At 47.4% G+C, this 22,282-nt stretch overlaps 1 protein-coding gene across 2 annotated transcripts in view; it reads right to left on the bottom strand.

Annotated features, from left to right (window-relative positions):
* Nucleotides 1–22,282, bottom strand: part of FAM185A (family with sequence similarity 185 member A) — a 190,561-nt gene that overhangs the window by 136,944 nt on the left and 31,335 nt on the right. For both annotated transcript variants that reach the window (XM_063926995.1, XM_063926994.1), the window contains exon 2: nucleotides 18,892–19,001. In XM_063926995.1, the coding sequence (XP_063783065.1) occupies nucleotides 18,892–19,001 (110 nt within the window). The remainder of the gene's footprint in view (nucleotides 1–18,891; nucleotides 19,002–22,282) is intronic.

The raw sequence follows: 22,282 nt of genomic DNA, 5'->3' as shown, positions 1-22,282 counted from the left end.
TCCCTCGATGCAGTGAGCCTGTTGCCAGCAGGACTCACTGAACATAAAAAAACCTAAAAACTTTTTCTAAGCAGCTCCTTAAGAGAGCCACCTAGATTGCACCCTGCTCGGACGGGCACAAAAACCTAACTGGGGGGAGGAGCCAGTGCACACCACCTGATCCTGGAGCTTTATTTTTGTGCCCTGTCTCCTGCGGGGCCGCTATTCCCCATGGTCCTGACGGAGTCCCCAGCATCCACTTAGGACGTCAGAGAAACTACGGGTAGTTTTTTCTCCCCAAACATAATACCCTTTTTAGTGGTACCTGCAGTGAATGGCCTTAGTGGGCATCAGGTTAGACTCATCTTCATCGACACTGGTGTCAGTATCAGTGTCGACATCTGCGTCTGCGGTCTGATGTAGCGGGCGTTTCAGAGCCCCTGATGACCTTTGAGACGCCTGGACAGGCACAAGCTGAGAAGTCGGCTGTCCCACATTTGGCATGTCGTCAAATTTCTTATGTAAAGAGTCTATACGTGCACGCATTTCTTTCCATAAGCACATCCACTCAGGTGTCTGCCCCGCAGGGGGTGACATCCCTCCTAAAGGCATCTGCTCCGTCTCCACCTCATTATCCTCATCAAACATGTCGACACAGCCGTACCGACACCGCACACACACAGGGAATGCTCTAACAGAGGACAGGACCCACAAAAGCCCTTTGGGGGGACAGAGTGAGAGTATGCCAGCACACACCAGAGCGCTATATAATGCAGGGACTAACTGAGTTATGTCCCCTATAGCTGCTTTTTCTATATAACTGTATATTGCGCCTAAATTTAGTGCCCCCCCTCTCTTTTTTACCCTTTTCTGTAGTGTAGACTGCAGGGGAGAGCCAGGGAGCTTCCTTCCAGCGAAGCTGTGAGGGAGAAATGGCGCCAGTGTGCTGAAGGAGATAGCTCCGCCCCTTTTCCGCTGCCTATTCTCCCGCTTTTTTCTGGATTCTGGCAGGGGTATTTACCACATATATAGCCTCTGGGGCTATATATTGTGGTATTTTTGCCAGCCAAGGTGTATTTATTGCTTCTCAGGGCGCCCCCCCCAGCGCCCTGCACCCTCAGTGGCCGGAGTGTGAAGTGTGTGTGAGGAGCAATGGTGCACAGCTGCAGTGCTGTGCGCTACCTTGGTGAAGACTGATGTCTTCTGCCGCCGCTTTTCCGGACCTCTTCTTGCTTCTGGCTCTGTAAGGGGGACGGCGGCGCGGCTCCGGTACCGAACACCAAGGACTGGGCCTGCGGTCGATCCCTCTGGAGCTAATGGTGTCCAGTAGCCTAAGAAGCCCAAGCTGGCTGCAAGCAGGCAGGTTCGCTTCTTCTCCCCTTAGTCCCTCGCTGCAGTGAGCCTGTTGCCAGCAGGTCTCACTGAAAATAAAAAACCTAATTTCTATACTTTCTCTCTAAAGGCTCAGGAGAGCCCCTAGTGTGCATCCAACCTCGGCCGGGCACAAAATCTAACTGAGGCTTGGAGGAGGGTCATAGTGGGAGGAGCCAGTGCACACCAGGTAGTCATAATTCTTTCTAGAGTGCCCAGCCTCCTTCGGAGCCCGCTATTCCCCATGGTCCTTACGGAGTTCCCAGCATCCACTAGGACGTCAGAGAAACAAAGGTTTCACTATCTCAGTCTCACTCAAAAAAGTCCGTATTTCGGAATATTTGGATATGGGATACTCAACCTGTATCTGAAAGTATTAATTTTGGGGTTTAGTTGAGCTTCAGCAATTACAGTAATGCAAGTCATGAATGATCAGTGCATGCGTTTTAAATTTGTTAAGCAGAAACAACTGGAGGATCAATCTACAACTCCTTCCAAATGACAGACTTTATGGGTTGAGCACATTTGTCAAGAACTAGTGAAAATCCCTGCTCAGGCACTTACACTGAACAGAATCAGATATAAATCTATTTCGGGGATCAGTATGATTTACCAACGATCGGGATGCCGGCCATCAGTATACCGACAACGGTATCCCGATCGTCAGCATCTCATTTTCTGCATATCCTCACAAGTAATGGAAACATCTAAGTGCACCTCAGTAATCCTGGCACCCTCCTTTTAGTATTAATAAAGCCGTCAGCACCTTCTTCATAGTTAAAACATGAGTTTCTGGAGGGCAAAGAACCCCCCAGTGGCACATCCCTCTGAGAGAAAACACCTAGGGAGAAGGACCTGGCATTAGGGTAGGAGCTGTGTGGGAACATTTCTCTAGGTGAGCAGTCATTGTAGCCGGTGAATTCCTGCCCAACAAAGGTCCAAAAAGAGGGAGACAAATCCACAGTAAGGGGGAGGAGGAGAGGGGAAGGATATAATGCAGGACAGCCACTGTTTTAGTAAGTAATCTAGAAAGTCCTGCTTCTGATAATCACCAGAATAAAAGGGTAGAACCACAGTCAAAACGTAATATATTTATCAACAATTATTTATATGGCACATACATATTCTGCATCGCGTTATAGACAATATTTGGCCATTCACATCAGTCCCTACCCCAGTAGAGCTTACAATCTATATACTCTAACACATATACAAACTAGGGTTAATTTTTGTTGGGATACAATTAACCTATCAGTATATATTTGTATTGTAGGAGGAAACCCACAGACGTACAGGGAGAATATCAAACTCCACACAGTCCGTGGTGGCAAATGAACAAGCAACCTTACTGCTGTGAGGCAGTAATGCTAACCATTATACCATCCGTTGCTGGTCTCCACACAGACTCAGCCACACCAGCAGCAGCAATGACAGTCAAGCCAGCTCCAACCAGACTAGTTCCGCAGACCCACAGCACTACCATGATAAATGGCTGCATGCCAGTGGCAATCCACGTGAGAACAGAGACAGATTGCAGCAGCTCAGTAACCTCAAACCAGGAAGCCAGCTTTAGGCGAGTATATGAAAGGAATATCCAGAGGCATCAGGATCAATAATAGGATTTTCAGCCTGTGGAGAGCAGTGATTTCAATCCTACACTATGTCGAACCAGACCACGCCCTGACAACACTGTTTTAATACGACTCCTCTGTTTCATATCATCCTTCTTCCATTTAAGTCCTGAAATTAATTAGTATCTGTGCGCTGTGCTACAGGATCTCTGCCAGGATAACAGGTTTCCTGATGGCTACATGCGAGTGCCGACCTGTGTGGAGTCTAGACTTTACCCATTTGATACAATTGAGTTTAAACTTTAGCTTTTTCCTTGCTTGGTACCTATACCGTGGGTATACATTCAAAAACCTAAACAATCATATTGAACCAGAAAACTGTCTTCAGTAAAAATGAAACAAAGTAGTTATAACTTAATTATGACTATTTACACAATGAGGTGAATAATCAGCCTACCACTTTGAAGCTTTACTAGTCCCTTTTTATGGTCTGCTATATTATATAACTAATTTGGTTAGCAATGCAGGGCTCACATAAGATTAAGGCCTGCAGGACTAGGATTAGTACAAAATTATAGGGCGATTTTCTTGCCATTGCAATTCCTACTTCCATCCAGTAAAAAAAAAAATAAAAAAAAAAAAATGGATTTTAATTACCTACCGGTAAATCCTTTTTTCGTAGTCTGTAGAGAATGCTGGGGTCCACATCAGTATCATTGGGTACAGACAGGTCCACTAGGAGCCACTGGCACTTTAAGAGTTTAACAGTGTGGGCTGGCTCCTCCCTCTATGCCCCTCCTACCAGACTCAGTCTAGAAACTGTGCCCGAGTAGACGGACAACTTTGAGAGAAGGATTTTACACAGATAGTGGCGAACCAAGCTAACCAGCTTGATAACTCAGCAACAGCTGAACCATATTACTTAACCAAGTAACAAAACAATACTTAAAGCAAGAACCAAGCAGTACTGAACTAAGCAGCAACCGCAGGATCACGAAGCGCTGGGCGGGGGCCCAGCATTCTCTACGGATTACGAGAAAAGGATTTACCGGTAGATAATTAAAATCCTATTTTTTCTTATGTCCTAGAGGATGCTGTGGTCCACATTAGTACCATGGGGATGTACAAAAGCTCCCAGAACGGGAGGGAGAGCACGGAGGCTCCTGCAGAACGGATTGACCAAACTTCAGGTCCTCAGAGGCCAAAGTATCTAACTTGTAAAACTTAGCAAACGGGTTCGACCCAGACCAAGTAGCCGCTCGGCAAAGCTGTAAAGCAGAGACACCCCGGGTAGCAGCCCAGGAAGAACCCACCTTACGAGTAGAGTGGGCCTTAACAGATGTAGGGCACGACAATCCTGCCGTAGAATACGTATGCTGGATAGTGAACCTGATCCAGCGAGAGATCGTCTGCTTAGAAGCAGGACACCCAAGTTTCTTGGGATCATACAGGACAAACAGAGTCCGATTTTCTGTGACGAGCAGTCCTCTGCACATATATTTTCAGAGCCCTTACAACATCCAAGGACTTTGATGAAATTGAGGAGTCGGTAGCCACTGGCACCACAATAGGTTGGTTAATATGAAATGCCGACACAACCTTTGGAAGGAACTGCTGACGTTTCCAGAGCTCAGCCCTATCTTCATGGAAGAACAAGTAAGGGCTCTTATAAGACAAAGCCCCCAACTCCGACACACGTCTAGCAGAAGCTAAGGCCAACAAAGTGACAGCCTTCCACATGAGAAACTTGACCTCAACCTCCGGTAGAGGCTCGAACCAATCCGATTGGAGGAACTGTAACACCACGTTAAGATCCCAGGGTGCCGTAGGTGGCACAAAGGGAGGCTGGATATGCAGAACCCCTTTCAGGCAAGTCTGAACCTCAGGGAGGGAAGCCAATGGTTTCTAGAAGAAAATGGATAGGGCCGAAATCTGGACCTTTACGGATCCCAACCTCAGGCCCATATCCACACCTGCTTGCAGGAAGAGTAGAAACCGTCCCAGCTGAAACTCCACCGTAGGAAACTTCTTGGACTCACACTAAGATACATACTTTTTCCAAATGTGAAGGTAATGTTTAGACATTACTCCTTCCCTAGCCTGTATCAGGGTAGGAATAACCTTGTTCGGAATGCCCTTCAGAGCTAATATCTGGCTTTCAACCTCCATGCCGTCAAACGTAGCCGAGGTAAGTCTTGATAAGTGAACGGTCCCTGCTGCAGCAGGTCTTCCCGAAGAGGAAGAGGCCTCGGATCTTCCAGCAGTAGATCCAGAACATCCGCGTACCAAGCCCTTCTTGGCCAGTCCGGAGCAATGAGGATTGCTTGAACTCTTGTTCTCCTTATGAGCTTTAGAATCCTTGGAATTAGTGGAAGTGAAGGAAACACGTACACCGACTGGATGACCCACAGAGTTACCAGGGCGTCCACCGCCACTGCTTACGGGTCTCTTGACCTGGAGAAATACCTCCAAAGTTTTTTGTTGAGGCGGGAGGCCATCATGTCTATATGAGGAACCCCCCCAAAGATTTGTCACCCCCGTGAACACATCTGGATGAAGGCCCCCCTCTCATGGATGGAGATAGTGTCTGCTGAGGAAGTCCGCTTCCCAGTTGTCCACTCCAGGAATGAAAATTGCTGACAGTGCCAACGCATGCTTTTCCGCCCAGAGGATGATTCTTGTCACCTCTGACACTGCAACTCTGCTCTTTGTTCCGCCTTTTCGGTTTATGTAGGCCACTGTTGTCACATTGTCCGACTGCACTTGAATGGATTGATATCGCAGAAGATGGGCCGCTTGGATAAGACCGTTGTATACGGCTCTTAGTTCCAGAATGTTTATTGGGAGTCTAGATTCCAGACTTGACCACCTTCCTTGGAAGGTTTCCCCCTGAGTGACTGTGCCACAGCCCTGGAGACTTGCATCCGTGGTTAGAAGGATCCAGTCCTGAATCCCGAATCTGCGGCCCTCCAGAAGGTGAGGCATTTGTAGCCACCAGAGGAGTAAAATCCTTGCTTTCGGTGACAGACGTAGCCTCAGGTGCATATGTAGATGAGAACCCGACCACTTGTCTAGGAGATCCAATTAGAAGGATCGAGCATGAAACCTTCCGAACTGCAGAGCCTCGTAAGAGGCAACCATCTTCCCCAGAAGACGAATGCACTGATGAATTGATACCCGGGCTGGCTTCAGGACATCCCGGACCATTGATTGTATCACCAACGCTTTCTCCACCGGTAGAAACACCCTCTGCACTTCCGTGTTCAGGATCATCCCCAGGAAAGACAATCTCCTTGTCGGCTCCAAATGTGACTTTGGAAGGTTCAGGATCCAACCACGGACCCTGAGCAGATGAATTGTTAAAACAATGGACTGCAACAACTTCTCCCTGGACGACGACTTTATCAGCAGATCGTCCAGATATGGGATTATGTTCACTCCCTGTCTGCGGAGGAGAACCATCTTCTCTGCCACCATCTTGGTGAACACCCTCGGTGCTGTGGAGAGACCGAATGGCAGTGCCTGAAACGGATATTCTGAGATAAGCCTGGTGCGGAGGCCAAATCGGAATGTGGAGATACTCATTCTTGATATCAAGGAATACCAGAAACTCCCCCTCCTCCAGACCAGAGATCACCGCTCTCAGAGACTCCATTTTGAATTTGAACTCCCTTAGATAAGAGTTTAGTGATTTCAAGTTCAAAATTGGTTTGACCGAACCATCCGGTTTCGGTACCACAAAAAGGTTTGAATAGGAACCCACGTTGTGCATATGAGGTGGAACTGGAACAATGACCTCTGACTTTTCCAATTTTTGGATAGCTTCCTGTAGGACAGTCCTGTCAGTAATGCTGGCAAGCCTGATTTGAAGAATCAGTGAGGTGGGGTTTCTTGTAACTCCAGTTTGTACCCCTGGGACACAATATCCTGTACCCAGGGATCCAGGCCGGACGACACCCAGACGTGGCTAAAACGTCCGAGTCTTGCCCCCACCAGCCCGTCATCCAGGCTGTGTGGTCCACCATCATGCTGAGGATTTTGAGGTACCAGAAACTGGTTTCTGGTCCTGGGAGCCTGCAGGTGCAGGTTTTTTGGATTTTGCCCGCCCACCTCTAAAGAAGGTTGTAGGAGGCTTGGACTTTTTTGTCTTAGTGGTCCAAAAGGACTGTGATACAGATGAAGAAAAGGGTTTATTCGTAGAAGGCATAGCTGAGGGAAGAAAAGGTGACTTACCCGCGGTTGCCGTGGAAATCCACGCATCCAATGCTTCCCCAAATAGAGCCTGACCTGTGTAGGGTAGGTTCTCCACCCTTCTCCTGGATTCCGCGTCTGCAGACCATTGGCGCAGCCAGAGTACCCTGCGAGCTGAGACAGACATGGAAGATATCCTTGCAGTTAGCGTACCCAGGTCCTTCATGGATTCCACCATGAAACCTGCAGAATCCTGTATGTTACGTAAAAATTATTCAATGTCACTTCTATCCATTGTATCCAAATCCTCTAGTAACGTGCCTGACCACTTTACTATAGCTTTAGATATCCATGCACAGGCAATAGTAGCCCTCAGCGCCACCCCTGAAGCAGTGTATATGGATCTGAGCGTAGTGTCAATCTTACGATCAGCCGATTCTTTTAACGCGGTAGACCCAGGGACAGGTAAAACCACCTTCTTTGACAGTCTGGAAACAGATGCGTCAACTATGGGTGGGTTTTCCCATTTTTTTCTATTCTCCTCAGGGAAAGGAAAAGCAACCAGAACCCTTTTGGGGATCTGGAATTTTTTCTCCGGGGTTTCCCATGATTTTTCAAATAAAGCGTTTAATTCTTTAGACGCCTTGAAGGTTAGCGAGGCTTTCTTATTATCTGTGAAGTAAGCCTCCTCAACCTGCTCAGGTGTTGTGTCAGAAATGCTAAACACATCTCTAATGGCCTCAATCATGAGCTGCACCCCCTTAGCACATTCCCATCACCGTCAGCCGTGTCAGAGTCAGTATCCATGTCATCTTGCATAATCTGGCCAAGTGCATGTTTCTGTGGGTATATGCTAGGGGGATTTTGAAGCAATAGGAACAGAACCTGCCCAAACTGCCATAGACTTCTTTAAAACCTGAGTTTCAGTCTCAGTATTTGATACCCTAGTAGAGATCTGAGAGATCATTCCCTTCATAGAGGTCAGCCACTCAGGCTCAGTAATAGGGATCTGAGACGAGACATTACATTCCTATGTACAAGGAATGGATTCCGCTGGAGAAGAAATGTCCTCTGCAGCATAAGACACAGAGTCCCTAGACATGACTATGTGAGAAAACACCCACCCACACAGGAAAATGTCAGACACAGTTTCCCCCCCAAGTATGCCACAGAGAAACACAGAGCTTGGAGCCAGCACACACACAGCGCTTTCCTAGGTAGATATAATACAACTACCTGGCGCTGACTGTGTACCTTAATAGACTACACAGTAAATTTAGAGCCTCCCACCTCCCCCCACCCCCCTCTACAACTACCTGGTACCGCACAGGATAGCTGGAGTTGCGTGGAGGGACAGCTCTCCCTGTCAGCATCTCTGTATAGGATCTGCAGGCAGGAAAATGGAGCTGAACGCTGCTGGGTCCGCTAGGAGAAGCTCCGCCCCCTGAACATGGTGCTGCTTCATGCACTTTACATCTTTATACTGGCCTGAGGAATGGTGCTGGCAGCGTTATCGAGGTCCCTGACAGCCTTGGCGACCAGTGTAAGGGTATAGGCACTGGCACAGGGCGCCCCTCATAGCGCCGCACTGTGTACCGCTGAGCCTCCGGTACGCAGTTAGTACTGCGCTCCCACCCTGTTGCCGCCATCTTCACACCGGCTCCCCGCTTGCAGTGGGGGCCAGTGACTCACTCGCCACCGGAATCTTCTGGATCTGTTAGGGGGTTGTGGCATGCTGCGGGAGTGAGCGGTCGCCTCGGGCGGCTAACGATCATGACACCCTCAGGAGCTCAGTGTCCTGTCAGTGGAGATAGTGGCCATTAACCTCTCAGGGCTGACACTACTCCCCCCCCCTAAGTCCCACGAAGCAGGGAGGCTGTTGCCAGCAGCCTCCCTGTGCCTAACTCTAATAAAAACAACAAAACTAGAAAAACTCTTATGGAGCTCCCCTAGCTGTGACCGGCTCCACCGGGCACATTTTCTAAACTTAGTCTGGTAGGAGGGGCATAGAGGGAGGAGCAGCCCACACTGTTTAACTCTTAATGTGCCAGTGGCTCCTAGTGGACCCATCTATAACCCATGGTACTAATGTGGACCCCAGAATCATCTAGGACGTAAGAGAAAACTGTAATCCCCAGTAGTTTTATCACCCAAGCGCTTCGTTTGCACCAGCTTTTAAGTTGTCTCTTATTTCAAAAGTATGTCCTTGGGTAGCAAGTGGGTGGAGGGAGTCACCTTTTGGACTAGTTGAATGAGTTGCTCTTTTCTCTGAATGTTTTTTCCAGGTTCCAATGTACAGACAGACCATCAATCAGTCGACCCAAGACAGTGTCTAGATAACCCGAAGTGTAGCAAGTGGTCACATATGATGAAACAAAGAAAAAAACACACCCAAAAAAACCTTTAAAAATGCATGTCGACCATTTCCATGTCGACCTTCTAACCCTGTCGACGTTTTGCATATGCCGATCTTTTCAACTGTCTACCTTTTCCAAGTCAATTTTTTGACCCTGTTGAACATGTCTAATTACTGTAGATCTTCTATAGCACACCTGTTTTTTTTCCTGGGTTGAGGCACAACAACTGGTCTACCAGGGTCCGCTGCTGTGGAAGTCTCAGCAGATCCAGTAGAAAAAGGACTTCTACAATAGCATTGTCGCTATTCACAAACATATCACGATTACTTCTGATATAACAACTTTATACTTATTTACCACTTATATTTATTAAGTACTGCAAGCCTATTTTCTGTACACAAAATCTGCATCAGTATTACCCTTTCACTAATCTATCATTTAATCTTTACATCTCTCTATCATTGACACCTCTCTCTCCCTCACTGCCATGCGCTCCTCTGCATTTACATCAGTTTCTAATAGTCTCAGGGCCATGCACAAGTGAATTATAGGGCAGTATCAGAGATCACAGCAGAGCTCTCTGCTGCCATGTACAGGGAGCTTTCTCCTTCCAAGTGCAGCTTGACACAGCAGTGCACAGAGTAGTATAAATGTTCTGATTCACGCAGGAGTTGACAATGCGATCTGGCGTCTGCAGTTTGTCGAGACCAGTTTCGAATTAAACATCCAATATATAAAATAAGATTTTACACTTACCGGTAAATCTATTTCTCGTAGTCCGTAGAGGATGCTGGGACTCCGTAAGGACCATGGGGAATAGACGGGCTCCGCAGGAAACATGGGCACTTTAAGAAAGACTTTGGACTCTGGGTGTGCACTGGATCCTCCCTCTTTGCCCCTCCTCCAGACCCCAGTTAGAGAAACTGTGCCCAGAGGAGATGGACAGTACGAGGAAAGGATTTTTGTTAATACAAGGGCAAGATTCATACCAGCCACACCAATCACACCGTATAACTTGTGATAACTACCCAGTTAACAGTATGAACAAACAACATAGTCTCGGTCTACACCGATGAAACTATAACAGAACCCTTATGTAAGCAATAACTATATACAAGTCTTGCAGAAGAAGTGCGCACTTGGGACGGGCGCCCAGCATCCTCTACGGACTACGAGAAATAGATTTACCGGTAAGTGTAAAATCTTCTTTTCTCTAACGTTCTAGAGGATGCTGGGACTCCCAAATGGGCGGGAGAGTGCGGATGACTCTGCAGCACCGATTGAGCAAACAGGAGGTCCTCCTCAGCAAGGGTATCAAATTTATAGAACTTTGCAAAGGTGCTTGACCCCGACCAAGTAGCTGCTCGGCACAACTGTAATGCCGAGACCCCTCGGGCAGCCGCCCAAGACGAGCCCACCTTCCTAGTGGAATGGGCCTGAACCGATTTAGGCAATGGCAATCCTGCCGTAGAATGCGCCTGCTGAATCGTGTTACAGATCCAGCGAGCAATAGTCTGCTTTGAAGCAGGCGCGCCAACTTTGTTGGCTGCATACAGAATAAACAGGACTTCAGTTTTCCTAACCCTCGCTGTTCTGGCCACATAAATCTTCAAAGCCCTGACCACAGCAAGGGACTCGGAATCCTCCAAGTCCCGTGTAGCCACAGGCACGACAATAGGTTGATTCATATGAAAAGAAGAGACCACTTTAGGCAGAAATTGAGGACGAGTCCTCAATTCCGCCCTATCCACGTGGAAAACCAGATAGGGGCTTTTATGTGACAAAGCCGCTAATTCCGAAACACGCCTCGCAGAAGCCAAGGCCAACAACATGACCACCTTCCAAGTGAGATATTTCAACTCCACTGTTGTGAGTGGTTCAAACCAAGGTGACTTGAAGAAACTTAATACCACATGAAAATCCCACGGCGCCACCGGAGGAACAAAAGGAGGCTGAATATGCAGCACCCCCTTCACGAATGTCTGTACTTCAGGAAGAGAAGCCAATTCCTTTTGAAAGAAAATGGATAAGGCCGAAATTTGAACCTTTATGGACCCTAATTTTAGGCCCAAAGTCACTCCTGTTTGCAGGAAGTGAAGCAGACGACCCAAATGGAACTCCTCCGTAGGAGCAGTCCTGGCCTCACACCAAGAAACATATTTTCACCATATACGGTGATAATGTTTCGATGTCACGTCCTTCCTAGCCTTGATCAGGGTAGGAATGACCTCCTCCGGAATACCTTTTTTCGCTAGGATCCGGAGTTCAACCGCCATGCCGTCAAACGCAGCTGCGGTAAGTCTTGGAACAGACGGGGCCCCTGCTGCAGCAGGTCCTGTCTTAGAGGAAGAGGCCACGGATCTTCTGTGAGCAAATCTTGCAGATCCGGATACCAAGTTCTTCGTGGCCAATCTGGAACAATGAGGATTGTTCTAACTCTTCTTAGTCTTATTATTCTCAACACCTTGGGTATGAGAAGTAGAGGAGGGAACACAAAGACCGATCTGAACACCCAAGGTGTCACTAGAGCGTCCACCGCTACCGCCTGAGGGTCTCTTGACCTGGCGCAATAACGCTTTAGCTTTTTGTTGAGACGGGACGCCATCATGTCCATCTGAGGCAGTCCCCACTGACCCACGATCTGTGCGAAGACTTCTTGATGAAGTCTCCACTCTCCCGGATGCAGGTCGTGCCTGCTGAGGAAGTCCGCTTCCCAGTTGTCCACCCCCGGGATGAATACAGCTGATAGGGCGCTTACATGGCCTGCCGCCCAGCTTAGAATTCTGGTCGCTTCTGCCATGGCCGCTCTGCTCCTTGTGCCGCCTTGCCGGTTTACATGAGCTACTGCTGTGACACTGTCTGACTGAATCAGAACCGGTTTGTCCCGAAGCAATGCCTCCGCCTGGTGTAGGGCGTTGTATATGGCCCTCAACTCCAGGACGTTGATGTGGAGACAAGTCTCTAGATTCGACCAGAGACCTTGTTAATTTCTTCCCAGTGTGACTGCTCCCCAACCTCGGAGGCTTGCGTCCGTGGTCACCAGGATCCAGTCCTGAATTCCGAACCTGAGGCCTTCTAGGAGGTGAGCACTGTGCAGCCACTACTGGAGAGATACCCTGGCTCTGGGAGACAGGGTGATCCTCTGATGCATTTGTAAATGGGACCCGGACCATTTGTCCAGTAGATCCCATTGAAAGGTCCTCGCATGGAACCTTCCGAAGGGGATGGCCTCGTACGATGCCACCATCTTCCCCAGGACACGCGTGCAGTGATGCACTGAAACCTTTTTTTTAGCTTTAATAGGTTCCTGACCAGGGCTATGAGCTCCTGAGCCTTTTCCATCGGAAGGAAAACCTTTTTCTGGTCTGTGTCTAGAATCAGACCCAGAAAGGTCAGGCGTGTTGTAGGGACTAGCTGGGACTTCGGTATATTGAGAATCCAGCCGTGCCCCTGCAACATCCTCACCGACAGCGACACGCTGTCCAGCAACTTCTCCCGAGATCTCGCCTTTATGAGGAGATCGTCCAAGTATGGGATAATTGTGACACCCTGCTTGCGCAGGAGCACCATCATTTCCGCCATTACCTTGGTGAAAATTCTCGGGGCTGTGGAAAGCCCAAACGGCAACGTCTGAAATTGGTAATGACAGTCCTGTACTGCAAATCTCAGGAACGCCTGGTGAGGAGGGAAAATCGGAACATGAAGGTATGCATCCTTTATGTCCAGGGACACCATCAAATCCTCCCCCCTCCAGGCTGGCGATGACCGCTCTGAGCGATTCCATCTTGAACTTGAACTTTTTCAAGTACAAGTTCAGGGATTTTAGATTCAAAATGGGCCTGACCGAACCGTCCGGTTTCGGGACCACAAACAGGGTTGAGTAATACCCCTTTCCTTGCTGGAGAAGAGGAACTTTGACTATCACCTGTTGAAGATACAATTTTTGAATTGCAGTCAACACTAACTCCCTCTCTGACGGGGAAGCTGGCAGAGCCGATTTGAAAAACCGGCGAGGAGGCACGTCTTCGAATTCCAGCCTGTATCCCTGAGAAACAATCTCTATAGCCCAGGGATCCACCTGTGAGTGAACCCAGACCTGGCTGAAAAATCGAACACGTGCCCCCACTTGAGCTGACTCCCCCCGGGAAGCCCCAGTGTCATGCGGTGGACTTTGCAGATGTAGGGGAGGACTTCTGCCCCTGGGAACTAGCTTCTTGCAGCTTTTTTCCCTTGCCTTTTCCTCTGGCAAGGAAGGACGATCCCCGTACCTTCTTGCTTTTATTGGAACGAAAGGACTGCATTTGATAATGAGGTGCCTTTTTAGTATGCTGCGGGGGGACATAAGGTAAGAAATTCGATTTACCGGCCGTAGCAGTAGAGACAAGGTCCAAGAGGCCTTCTCCAAATAACTCCTCCCCCTTGTAAGGCAACGACTCCATATGCCGCTTTGAGTCGGCATCCCCCGTCCACTGTCGGGTCCACAGGAGTCGCCTAGCAGAAATAGACATAGCATTTATTCTGGAGCTTAGTAAACAAATGTCTCTTTGAGCATCCCTCATATATAAAGCAGCATCTTTGATATGCTCTAGGGTCATTAGAGTGGTATCCTTATCTAGGGTGTCAAGTTCCGTAGATAAGGAATCTGTCCATGCTGCGACAGCACTACACACCCAGGTCGATGATATAGCCGGTCTAACGATAGTACCGGAATGTGTGTAAATGTGCTTCATGGTAACCTCCTTCTTACGATCAGCAGGATCCTTGAGGGAAGCTGTATCCTGAGAAGGCAGTGCCACCTTCTTGGATAAGCGTGTCAGCGCCTTGTCTACCTTCGGCGAAGATTCCCATCGCATCCTGTCCTTTTGTGGAAAGGGATACGCCATAAGAATCCTTTTGGGAACTTGTAGTCTCCTATCTGGAGATTCCCAAGCCTTTTCGCACAAGTCGCTTAGTTCAAATGAGGACGGAAAAGTGACCTCAGGCTTTTTCCCTTTATACATGTGTACCCTCGTGTCAGGGACAGGGGGTTCCTCAGTGATGTGCAAAACCTCTTTAATGGCAATAACCATGTAAAGAATACCTTTCACCACCTTTGGCTGTAATTTTGCATCCTCAGTCGACACTAGAGTCAGTATCTGTGTCGGTATCTGTGTCAGTGATCTGGGATATGGTGCGTTTTTGAGACCCCGAAGGTCCTGGTGCCACAGGGACAGGCATGGTCTGACTACCTGACTGATCCCTAGCTTCAGCCTTGTCTAATCGTTTATGCAGTAAATTTACATTTGCATTCAAGACATTCCACATATCCACCCAGTCCGGTGTCGGCGTTGCCGACGGCGACCTGACCATCATGCACTCCCCCTCCTCCTTAGGTGAGCCTTCCTCGTCAAACATGTCGACACACACGTACAGACACACTTCACACACACAGGGAATCTCTTTTCTGAAGACAGGTTCCCCCTGAGGCCCCTTGGAGAGACAGAGAGAGAGTATGCCAGCACACACCCCAGCGCGGAGAAAAACACAGATTTTTTACCCAGTAGCGCTGCTTAATGTATAAATGCCAATAATGTGCCCCCCCTCTACTTTCAAATCCCCTTTCACCGTGTGTCAAGCAGGGGAGAGTCCGGGGAGCTTCCTCTCAGAGGTGCTGTGGAGAGAAACTGGCGCTGGTGAGTGCTGATGGAGAAGCCCCGCCCCCTCGGCGGCACGCTTCTGTCCCGCTCAAACTTACTAAAAAATGGCGGGGGCTCTTTTATATACATGTACAGTGCCCACCTGTACATGTATATAGACTTTTGCCATAGGAGAGGTGTTTTATTGCTGCCCAGGGTGCCCCCCCTGCACCCTTACAGTGACCGGAGTGTGTGAGGTATATGGGAGCAATGACGCACAGCTGCGGTGCTGTGCGTTACCTCAGTGAAGCACCGAAGGCTTCTGCCTCCTGAGACGTCTTCTGTCTTTGTTTCTTCTGGCTCTGTGAGGAGAACGGCGGCGCGGCTCTGGGGTGAACGCCCAGGACGAACCTGTGTTCACTCCCTCTGGAGCTAATGGTGTCCAGTAGCCGAGGAAGCAGAGCCCATCATTTAAGTAGGTCTGCTCCTCTCTCCTCAGTCCCTCGATGCAGGGAGCCTGTTGCCAGCAGTGCTCCCGGAAAAAGAGAAAAAATCCTAACAAAAATGCTTTCTAAGCAGGAAACTCAGGAGAGCTCCCTGCAGTGCACCCATTCTCCTCTGGGCACAGTCTAAAACTGGGGTCTGGAGGAGGGGCATAGAGGGAGGAGCCAGTGCACACCCAGAGTCCAAAGTCTTTCTTAAAGTGCCCATGCCTCCTGCGGAGCCCGTCTATTCCCCATGGTCCTTACGGAGTCCCAGCATCCTCTAGGACGTTAGAGAAAAAGGCATTAACAAAAACATTTATATACTGAAAAATATTGCTTACGCCCCTTGACAGGTATATTGTAAATATGGGTTCAATATGGTATGCCGGCGGTCGGGCTCCCGGCGACCCGCATACTGGCGCCGGGAGCCCGACCGCCGGCTTACCGACAGTGTGGCGAACGCAAATGAGCCCCTTGTGGGCTCGCTGCGCTCGCCACGCTACGGGCAGGGTGGCGCACGCTATTTTATTCTCCCTCCAGGGGGGTCGTGGACCCCCACGAGGGAGAATAAGTGTCGGTATGCCGGCTGTCGGGATTCCGGCACCGGTATACTGTGCGCCGGGATCCCGTCAGTCGGCATACTGAAGACCACCCGGCAAATATACCCCCTGTATAGGTCTTGTAAAATATTGTCACACTTATGTGGAGGCGTTAAACTTCTACATACATTTCCTCCTAATTTATATTTGTACTTTCATTTTAGCCGGAAAAAAAGTAATCATACAGCTTTGTTTTACAGGTTAATATGTGCATGTCATATGTCTCCACAATTACATGGCTGATCTATTAACCCTGCACACAACAGATCAGTCACTTTGAAATCACATTATGTACACTTAATAAGCAACATCTAACCCTTTGCTATTATAGAAGTTTATTTGTTTTTATTTGTTTTCAGAACAGCTGCTCTTTAGATCTCTGTGTAAACAGGAGACCAGTCCATCATTACATTTTATTTTTAGACAGTTTCCATCGGTTCACAGGCTTTTCCAGAGTCTATAAAAATAAACACCACTTGTACTCTGTGGTTTTTTTTCTCATTCATCTCTTTATTTAGAAGAGGAGACATCACAGTTACCAATCAAACGAACGATAAACATTTAAAAAATGGATACAGAGCAACAGTCAAGAATAAAAGTGAAGCCCAGTTATTCAGAGTACTAACACAAGTATCAGGCAGAAAATAGTCATAAGGATGTGTAATAAGCGAAAATCTGCTGGGATATTTGTGGACATAAGATTAGGGAAGGCAAAGTAGGAGCGTGAAAAAAAGGACAAAGAAAGCAAGAAAAGAAGGGAAGGGAGGGAATATGACATGATAACAATAAGTGGCCTCTTCTAAAGCTAAATGCTGTTATAAAGCTGAACAACTTACAGTATTTTATAAATAGGTGCAATGCATAAGCAGCTGTTTAAAAAAAAAACCTAGAAAAGGTGTATTATGATGGCCAAAACAACAGAGCACTGAGCTGATGGAATGACGGCAGGCGCTGTGTCACGTAACAAGCGAGTAATGTATTCCATGGAAACCACATAGCATATTTTCTTAGTAATCACGATCATGGATGGTGGGGAGGGTTTCTACCAGACTGTAGCTAGCTGACGATTAGCCACATTACAGATGTCCAACAAGCTTACACAGTCAAAAGGTTGACTGAATCTAATGGGCCCTACACACTGGCCGACATCACTGCACGATCTCGTTCATTAATGAACGAGATAACGTTCATATCGTGCAGTGTGGAGGCACCAACGATGAACGATGCACGGCCCCGCGCTCGTTCATCGCTGGTGCCCCGTCGGCTGTACATGCAGGCCAATATGGACGATCTTGTCCATATTTACCTGCAGTTCTATGGAGCCGTTTGACGGGGGGGAGTAAAGAAACTTCACTCCCCCCCCGCCGCCGGGTCGCCCGTCGGCCGTATCCGCCGTCGGGCAGCTCGGCGGCGGATCGGCCAATGTGTGGTGCCCATTAGAAAAACACATAAAAGGTCGACACAAATTTTTTTTTTATATTGTTTTTAATTTTAGCAAATTTTTAACTTTTTCATAATTTAGAATCCACGTGGACTACGATTGGGAATATTAGCCTGCCCGAAGCGTGGCGAGCATGAGCCCTCGACGGTACACGTTTCCACTAATTTGGCTCAGATATGGTGAAACATACAAAAAGGACACCAAAAAGGAAAAAATAATAAATACATTTTTGTGTCGACCATTTCTGTATAGACCTTTTGATCTTGTTGACCATCTGACCCTAACGACCATATGGGGTCGACCTATTGACCGTTTATCAGTTTACTCTTCTCCAATCTCTTTAATCAGATTACAGATTGAGGACCACAGTGAGCATTTGTACGTCTGTTGAAGCTGCTGTATCCTAAGTGAAAGAGCAGCAATCTTATCGGCTTGTTGCTTCTTACATCTTTCAGTAGGAACGACAAATCAATAAACAGCCTCGGACCTGATCTAGCATTGTAAAATAAAGGTAAACTAAATGGCATGGGGCTCCCCCTATTTTCCAATAACCACCTGGGAGGGGGGTTATCGGTTAGACACACAGCGTGGAGTCCCCCTGGCATAGCATTAACCGGCACCAAACTGTTCAGCTCAGGGCTGAAATTCCTCAGAAAGTCAGAACCACCAAAAATATGGGTTCCAATGTTTTTTTAAGATAAAGTGGTATTGTTTGGTCTTATAGAGAACTTAAAATTATTAAACACGGTTCTGAAAGTTACAGAATCATGGGGTGTACTTCCTTCTTCCTAATGGCTTCTTCTTGTTGGAAGATTTGTCTGTTGAATAAATAATGGAAAATGAAACTAATTGGCTATTCGCCATAGAGGCCCCTAACCCTTTATTTTACTAATATATGGTACCGCAATGAATGTCTACATTAGACATTTTCAAAACAAGAATAAAAACTTTTTGCTAGGACTTTACCTAGTTTATAAAACGGTTCTAGTAAGTCTACATTTCAGAGCTCTGCAGCCAGGTGTAGTAATACCTCTTTGCAATTCAACAGCTTGTGAGTGTGACCTAGTGGCAAAAGAGGTGTGAAATCACAGAACTTAAATTAAATAATTGGGGTGTGGACAAACCCTAAAAGGAGACAGAGAAAGCAGCCACAAAGAGGTAGCAGACACAGCCCCCACCTAGCAACCTGAGCAGAGGCACACATTCAGAAAACTAAGTCCACCCCATTCCTATACATTCTCCTGTACTAGGCAAATAAAAATGTTAAGGTTTGCATTATTACCTTAATAGACTGTATGATGCTGTTACCTTTCTCCGTTTCTATTTCGCAACTGTCGCACTCAATTTTTTTAATGTTCACACAACCAGAGCCAAGTGTTTTGATGTTCACATCTAAAACAGAATGAATACAATTAGCATATGAAAATACAATAGCACACAATTTTCATGTAAAATTAAGTACTGTTACATACCAAATTTAACAATCATCATCTAAAATTATTCAGTCACTAAAGGGGCTAGGGACCATTCACAGTATACAGATATCATCGGAAGTACAATCTTTGATGTTGAAAAGACACAAAAGGGCTCACAAGCCGTCTTTTTATCCTATTCTTACACACAATGGTGGTCATTCAGAGTTGTTCGCTCGTTGCCAATTTTCGCTATGCTGCGATTTGTTGCCAAATGCGCATGGTACGCAGAGCGCATGCGCTTCGTTATTTAACTAAAAATAGCAGTTTTGCTGTTGTTCGTGCAGCGCTTTTCAGTCGCACTGCTGATCGGTGGATGATTGACAGAAAAGGGGCGTTTCTGGATGGTAACTGAGCGTTTTCCGGGAGTGTGCTAAAAAACGCAGGCGTGTCAGGGAAAAAGGCGGGAGTGTCTGGAGAAACGGGGGAGTGGCTGGCCGAACGCAGGGCGTGTTTGTGACGTCAAACCAGGAACTAAACGGACCGAGCTGATCGCAATCTAGGAGTAGGTCTGGAGCTAATCAGAAACTGCAAGGAATTATTTAGTAGCAGTTCTGCTAATCTTTCGTTCGCTATTCTACGAAGCTAAAATACACTCCCAGAGGGCGGCAGCCTAGCGTGTGCAATGCTAAAAGCAGCTAGCGAGCGAACAACTTGGAATGAGGGCCAATGCCACAGTCCAACCTTGGTCCCTTAACCAAACAAACTATTTCACAAAATATAAATACATTTGGTTGCACGACATCCATAGAGTGGGAATAGAACCATGCCCGCAGCCTGGCTGAGATATTGACAGTCTGCATCCCATCCGCCGGGAATACATATGGTAAAATATCTTATTTTTTTATACTCTCAAGTTTTGGTTTCTTATAACCTCTATCTATAAATTTTAAAATCATGTTGTCCATCTGGACAAGTAGATCAGTGAGGTCACTACACAGACATCGAACCCAAAACAATTGCTGTTTAAACAGCTACAGGATGAAACAAGTTGTAAACTTGCACAGAAGTAGTATCAAAAAATTATTGCAAAATAATAGACCAGTGTCAGGCTGACGAGTTGTACAGTAGCATGCACAGATCAGAGAGATCTGTGCATGCGTCTGTGTGTAAAAGTTAAAATTTTTTATAAATTAGCTTTTGTCATGTATTTGTAAATTACATTAAACTGCATTCAAAGGAAGACACAGCGGGGTAATTCTCACACTATATTACCCCATAGTCTGAATATTTTACACTATGGGACAAATATAATAGGGTTACTCTTCTCCCAGCCTACTGGTACGCTGGGAGAGAAGAGGCTGCAGTGTGGAGCTTCATTTTCAGCTCTACCCACCATCTGCAGCACTCTCCAACCCTCTTCAGGAGATGCCTGCTTCCGAGAAATGCAGCAAGCAGTGCTTGGCTCACCATGGCTGCTTGTGATTGGCTGCCTATTAGCAAGCCATCATAGGCTCACAAATGGCGCCAACTTTAAATGGGCACTACCCACAGCCAGCTCTTAACGTTAGCAGCAGTGTCTGACAAAATGTCACTTCTGCGCAACTTCTGGCCATGTCAAAGTTCCGGGCGGCAGGGATGCTAGAGAAATAACGCAAGGAGAGAACACTAATATAGACGCATACTAATAGTGATATTTCCAAATCTATTAATACCAGCTACACACACTGGAGGGGTATCCTAAACCAAGAGAAACTGCCAGAGGCTGGCGTCCATGTTCAGGAGTGTCCAGTGCGGAATCCAGAATGGCTGGCACTTGTCCAGGTTGGCCGAGTGTAGCCACCATGAGAGCGACGTCTGAATATACCGAGGCAATATCATGGTCTGGGACTTGACCTGTGGTGGTAACCCATTCCATTCGGTGAATATCAGGCGCTGTGGAGTCCTGGAGTGAAAAATAAGATTTTAAACCTACCGGTAAATCTTTTTCTCCTAGTCCGTAGAGGATGCTGGGGACTCCGTAAGGACCATGGGGTATAGACTGGCTCCGCAGGAGACATGGGCACTATAAAGACTTTAGGATAGAATGGGTGTGCACTGGCTCCTCCCTCTATGCCCCTCCTCCAGACCTCAGTTAGAGAAACTGTGCCCAGAGGAGACGGACAGTACGAGGAAAGGATTTTTGTTAATGTAAGGGCAAGATTCATACCAGCCCACACCATCCACACCGTATAACCTGGAATATACATAACCAGTTAACAGTATGAACAAAACAGTATCAGCCAACGACTGATCTTAACTGTAACATAACCCTTATGTAAGCAACAACTATATACAAGTCTTGCAGAATTTTGTCCGCACTGGGACGGGTGCCCAGCATCCTCTACGGACTATGAGAAAAAGATTCACCGGTAGGTTTAAAATCTTCTTTTCTCTTACGTCCTAGAGGATGCTGGGGACTCTGTAAGGACCATGGGAATTATACCAAAGCTCCAAACCGGGCGGGAGAGTGCGGATGACTCTGCAGCACCGATTGAGCAAACATGAGGTCCTCATCAGCCAGGGTATCAAACTTGTAGAATTTTGCAAAAGTGTTTGAACCCGACCAAGTAGCCGCTCGGCAAAGCTGTAAAGCCGAGACGCCTCGGGCAGCCGCCCAAGAAGAGCCCACCTTCCTAGTGGAATGGGCCTTTACCGAATTTGGTACCGGCAGTCCAGCCGTAGAATGAGCCTGCTGAATCGTGTTACAGATCCAGCGAGCAATAGTCTGCTTAGAAGCAGGAGCGTCAACCTTGTTGGCCGCATACAGGACAAACAGAGCTTCTGTTTTCCTAATCCAAGCCGTCTGGCTACGTAAATTCTTAAGGCCCTGACTACATCAAGGGATTTGGAATCCTCCAAGTCTCCCGTAGCCACAGGCACCACAATAGGTTGGTTCATATGAAACGATGACACCACCTTAGGTAAAAATTGAGGACGAGTCCTCAACTCTGCTCTATCCACGTGGAAAATGAGATAGGGGCTCTTATGAGACAAGGCCGCCAATTCGGACACCCGCGTTGCAGATTTTAAGGCCAACAACATGACCACCCTCCAAGTGAGAAACTTTAATTCAACAGTTTGAAGAGGCTCAAAACCAGTGAGATTTTAGGAACCGTAACACCACGTTAAGGTCCCATGGTGCCACTGGGGCACAAAAGGGGGCTGGATGTGTAGCACTCCCTTTACAAAAGTCTGGACTTCTGGGAGAGAAGCCAATTC

The sequence above is a fragment of the Pseudophryne corroboree genome, chromosome 6, assembly GCF_028390025.1.
Source record: "Pseudophryne corroboree isolate aPseCor3 chromosome 6, aPseCor3.hap2, whole genome shotgun sequence".
Lineage (NCBI taxonomy): Eukaryota > Metazoa > Chordata > Amphibia > Anura > Myobatrachidae > Pseudophryne > Pseudophryne corroboree.
Note: the sequence above shows the minus strand (reverse complement) of the source record. Positions and strands in the feature narration are given on the sequence as shown.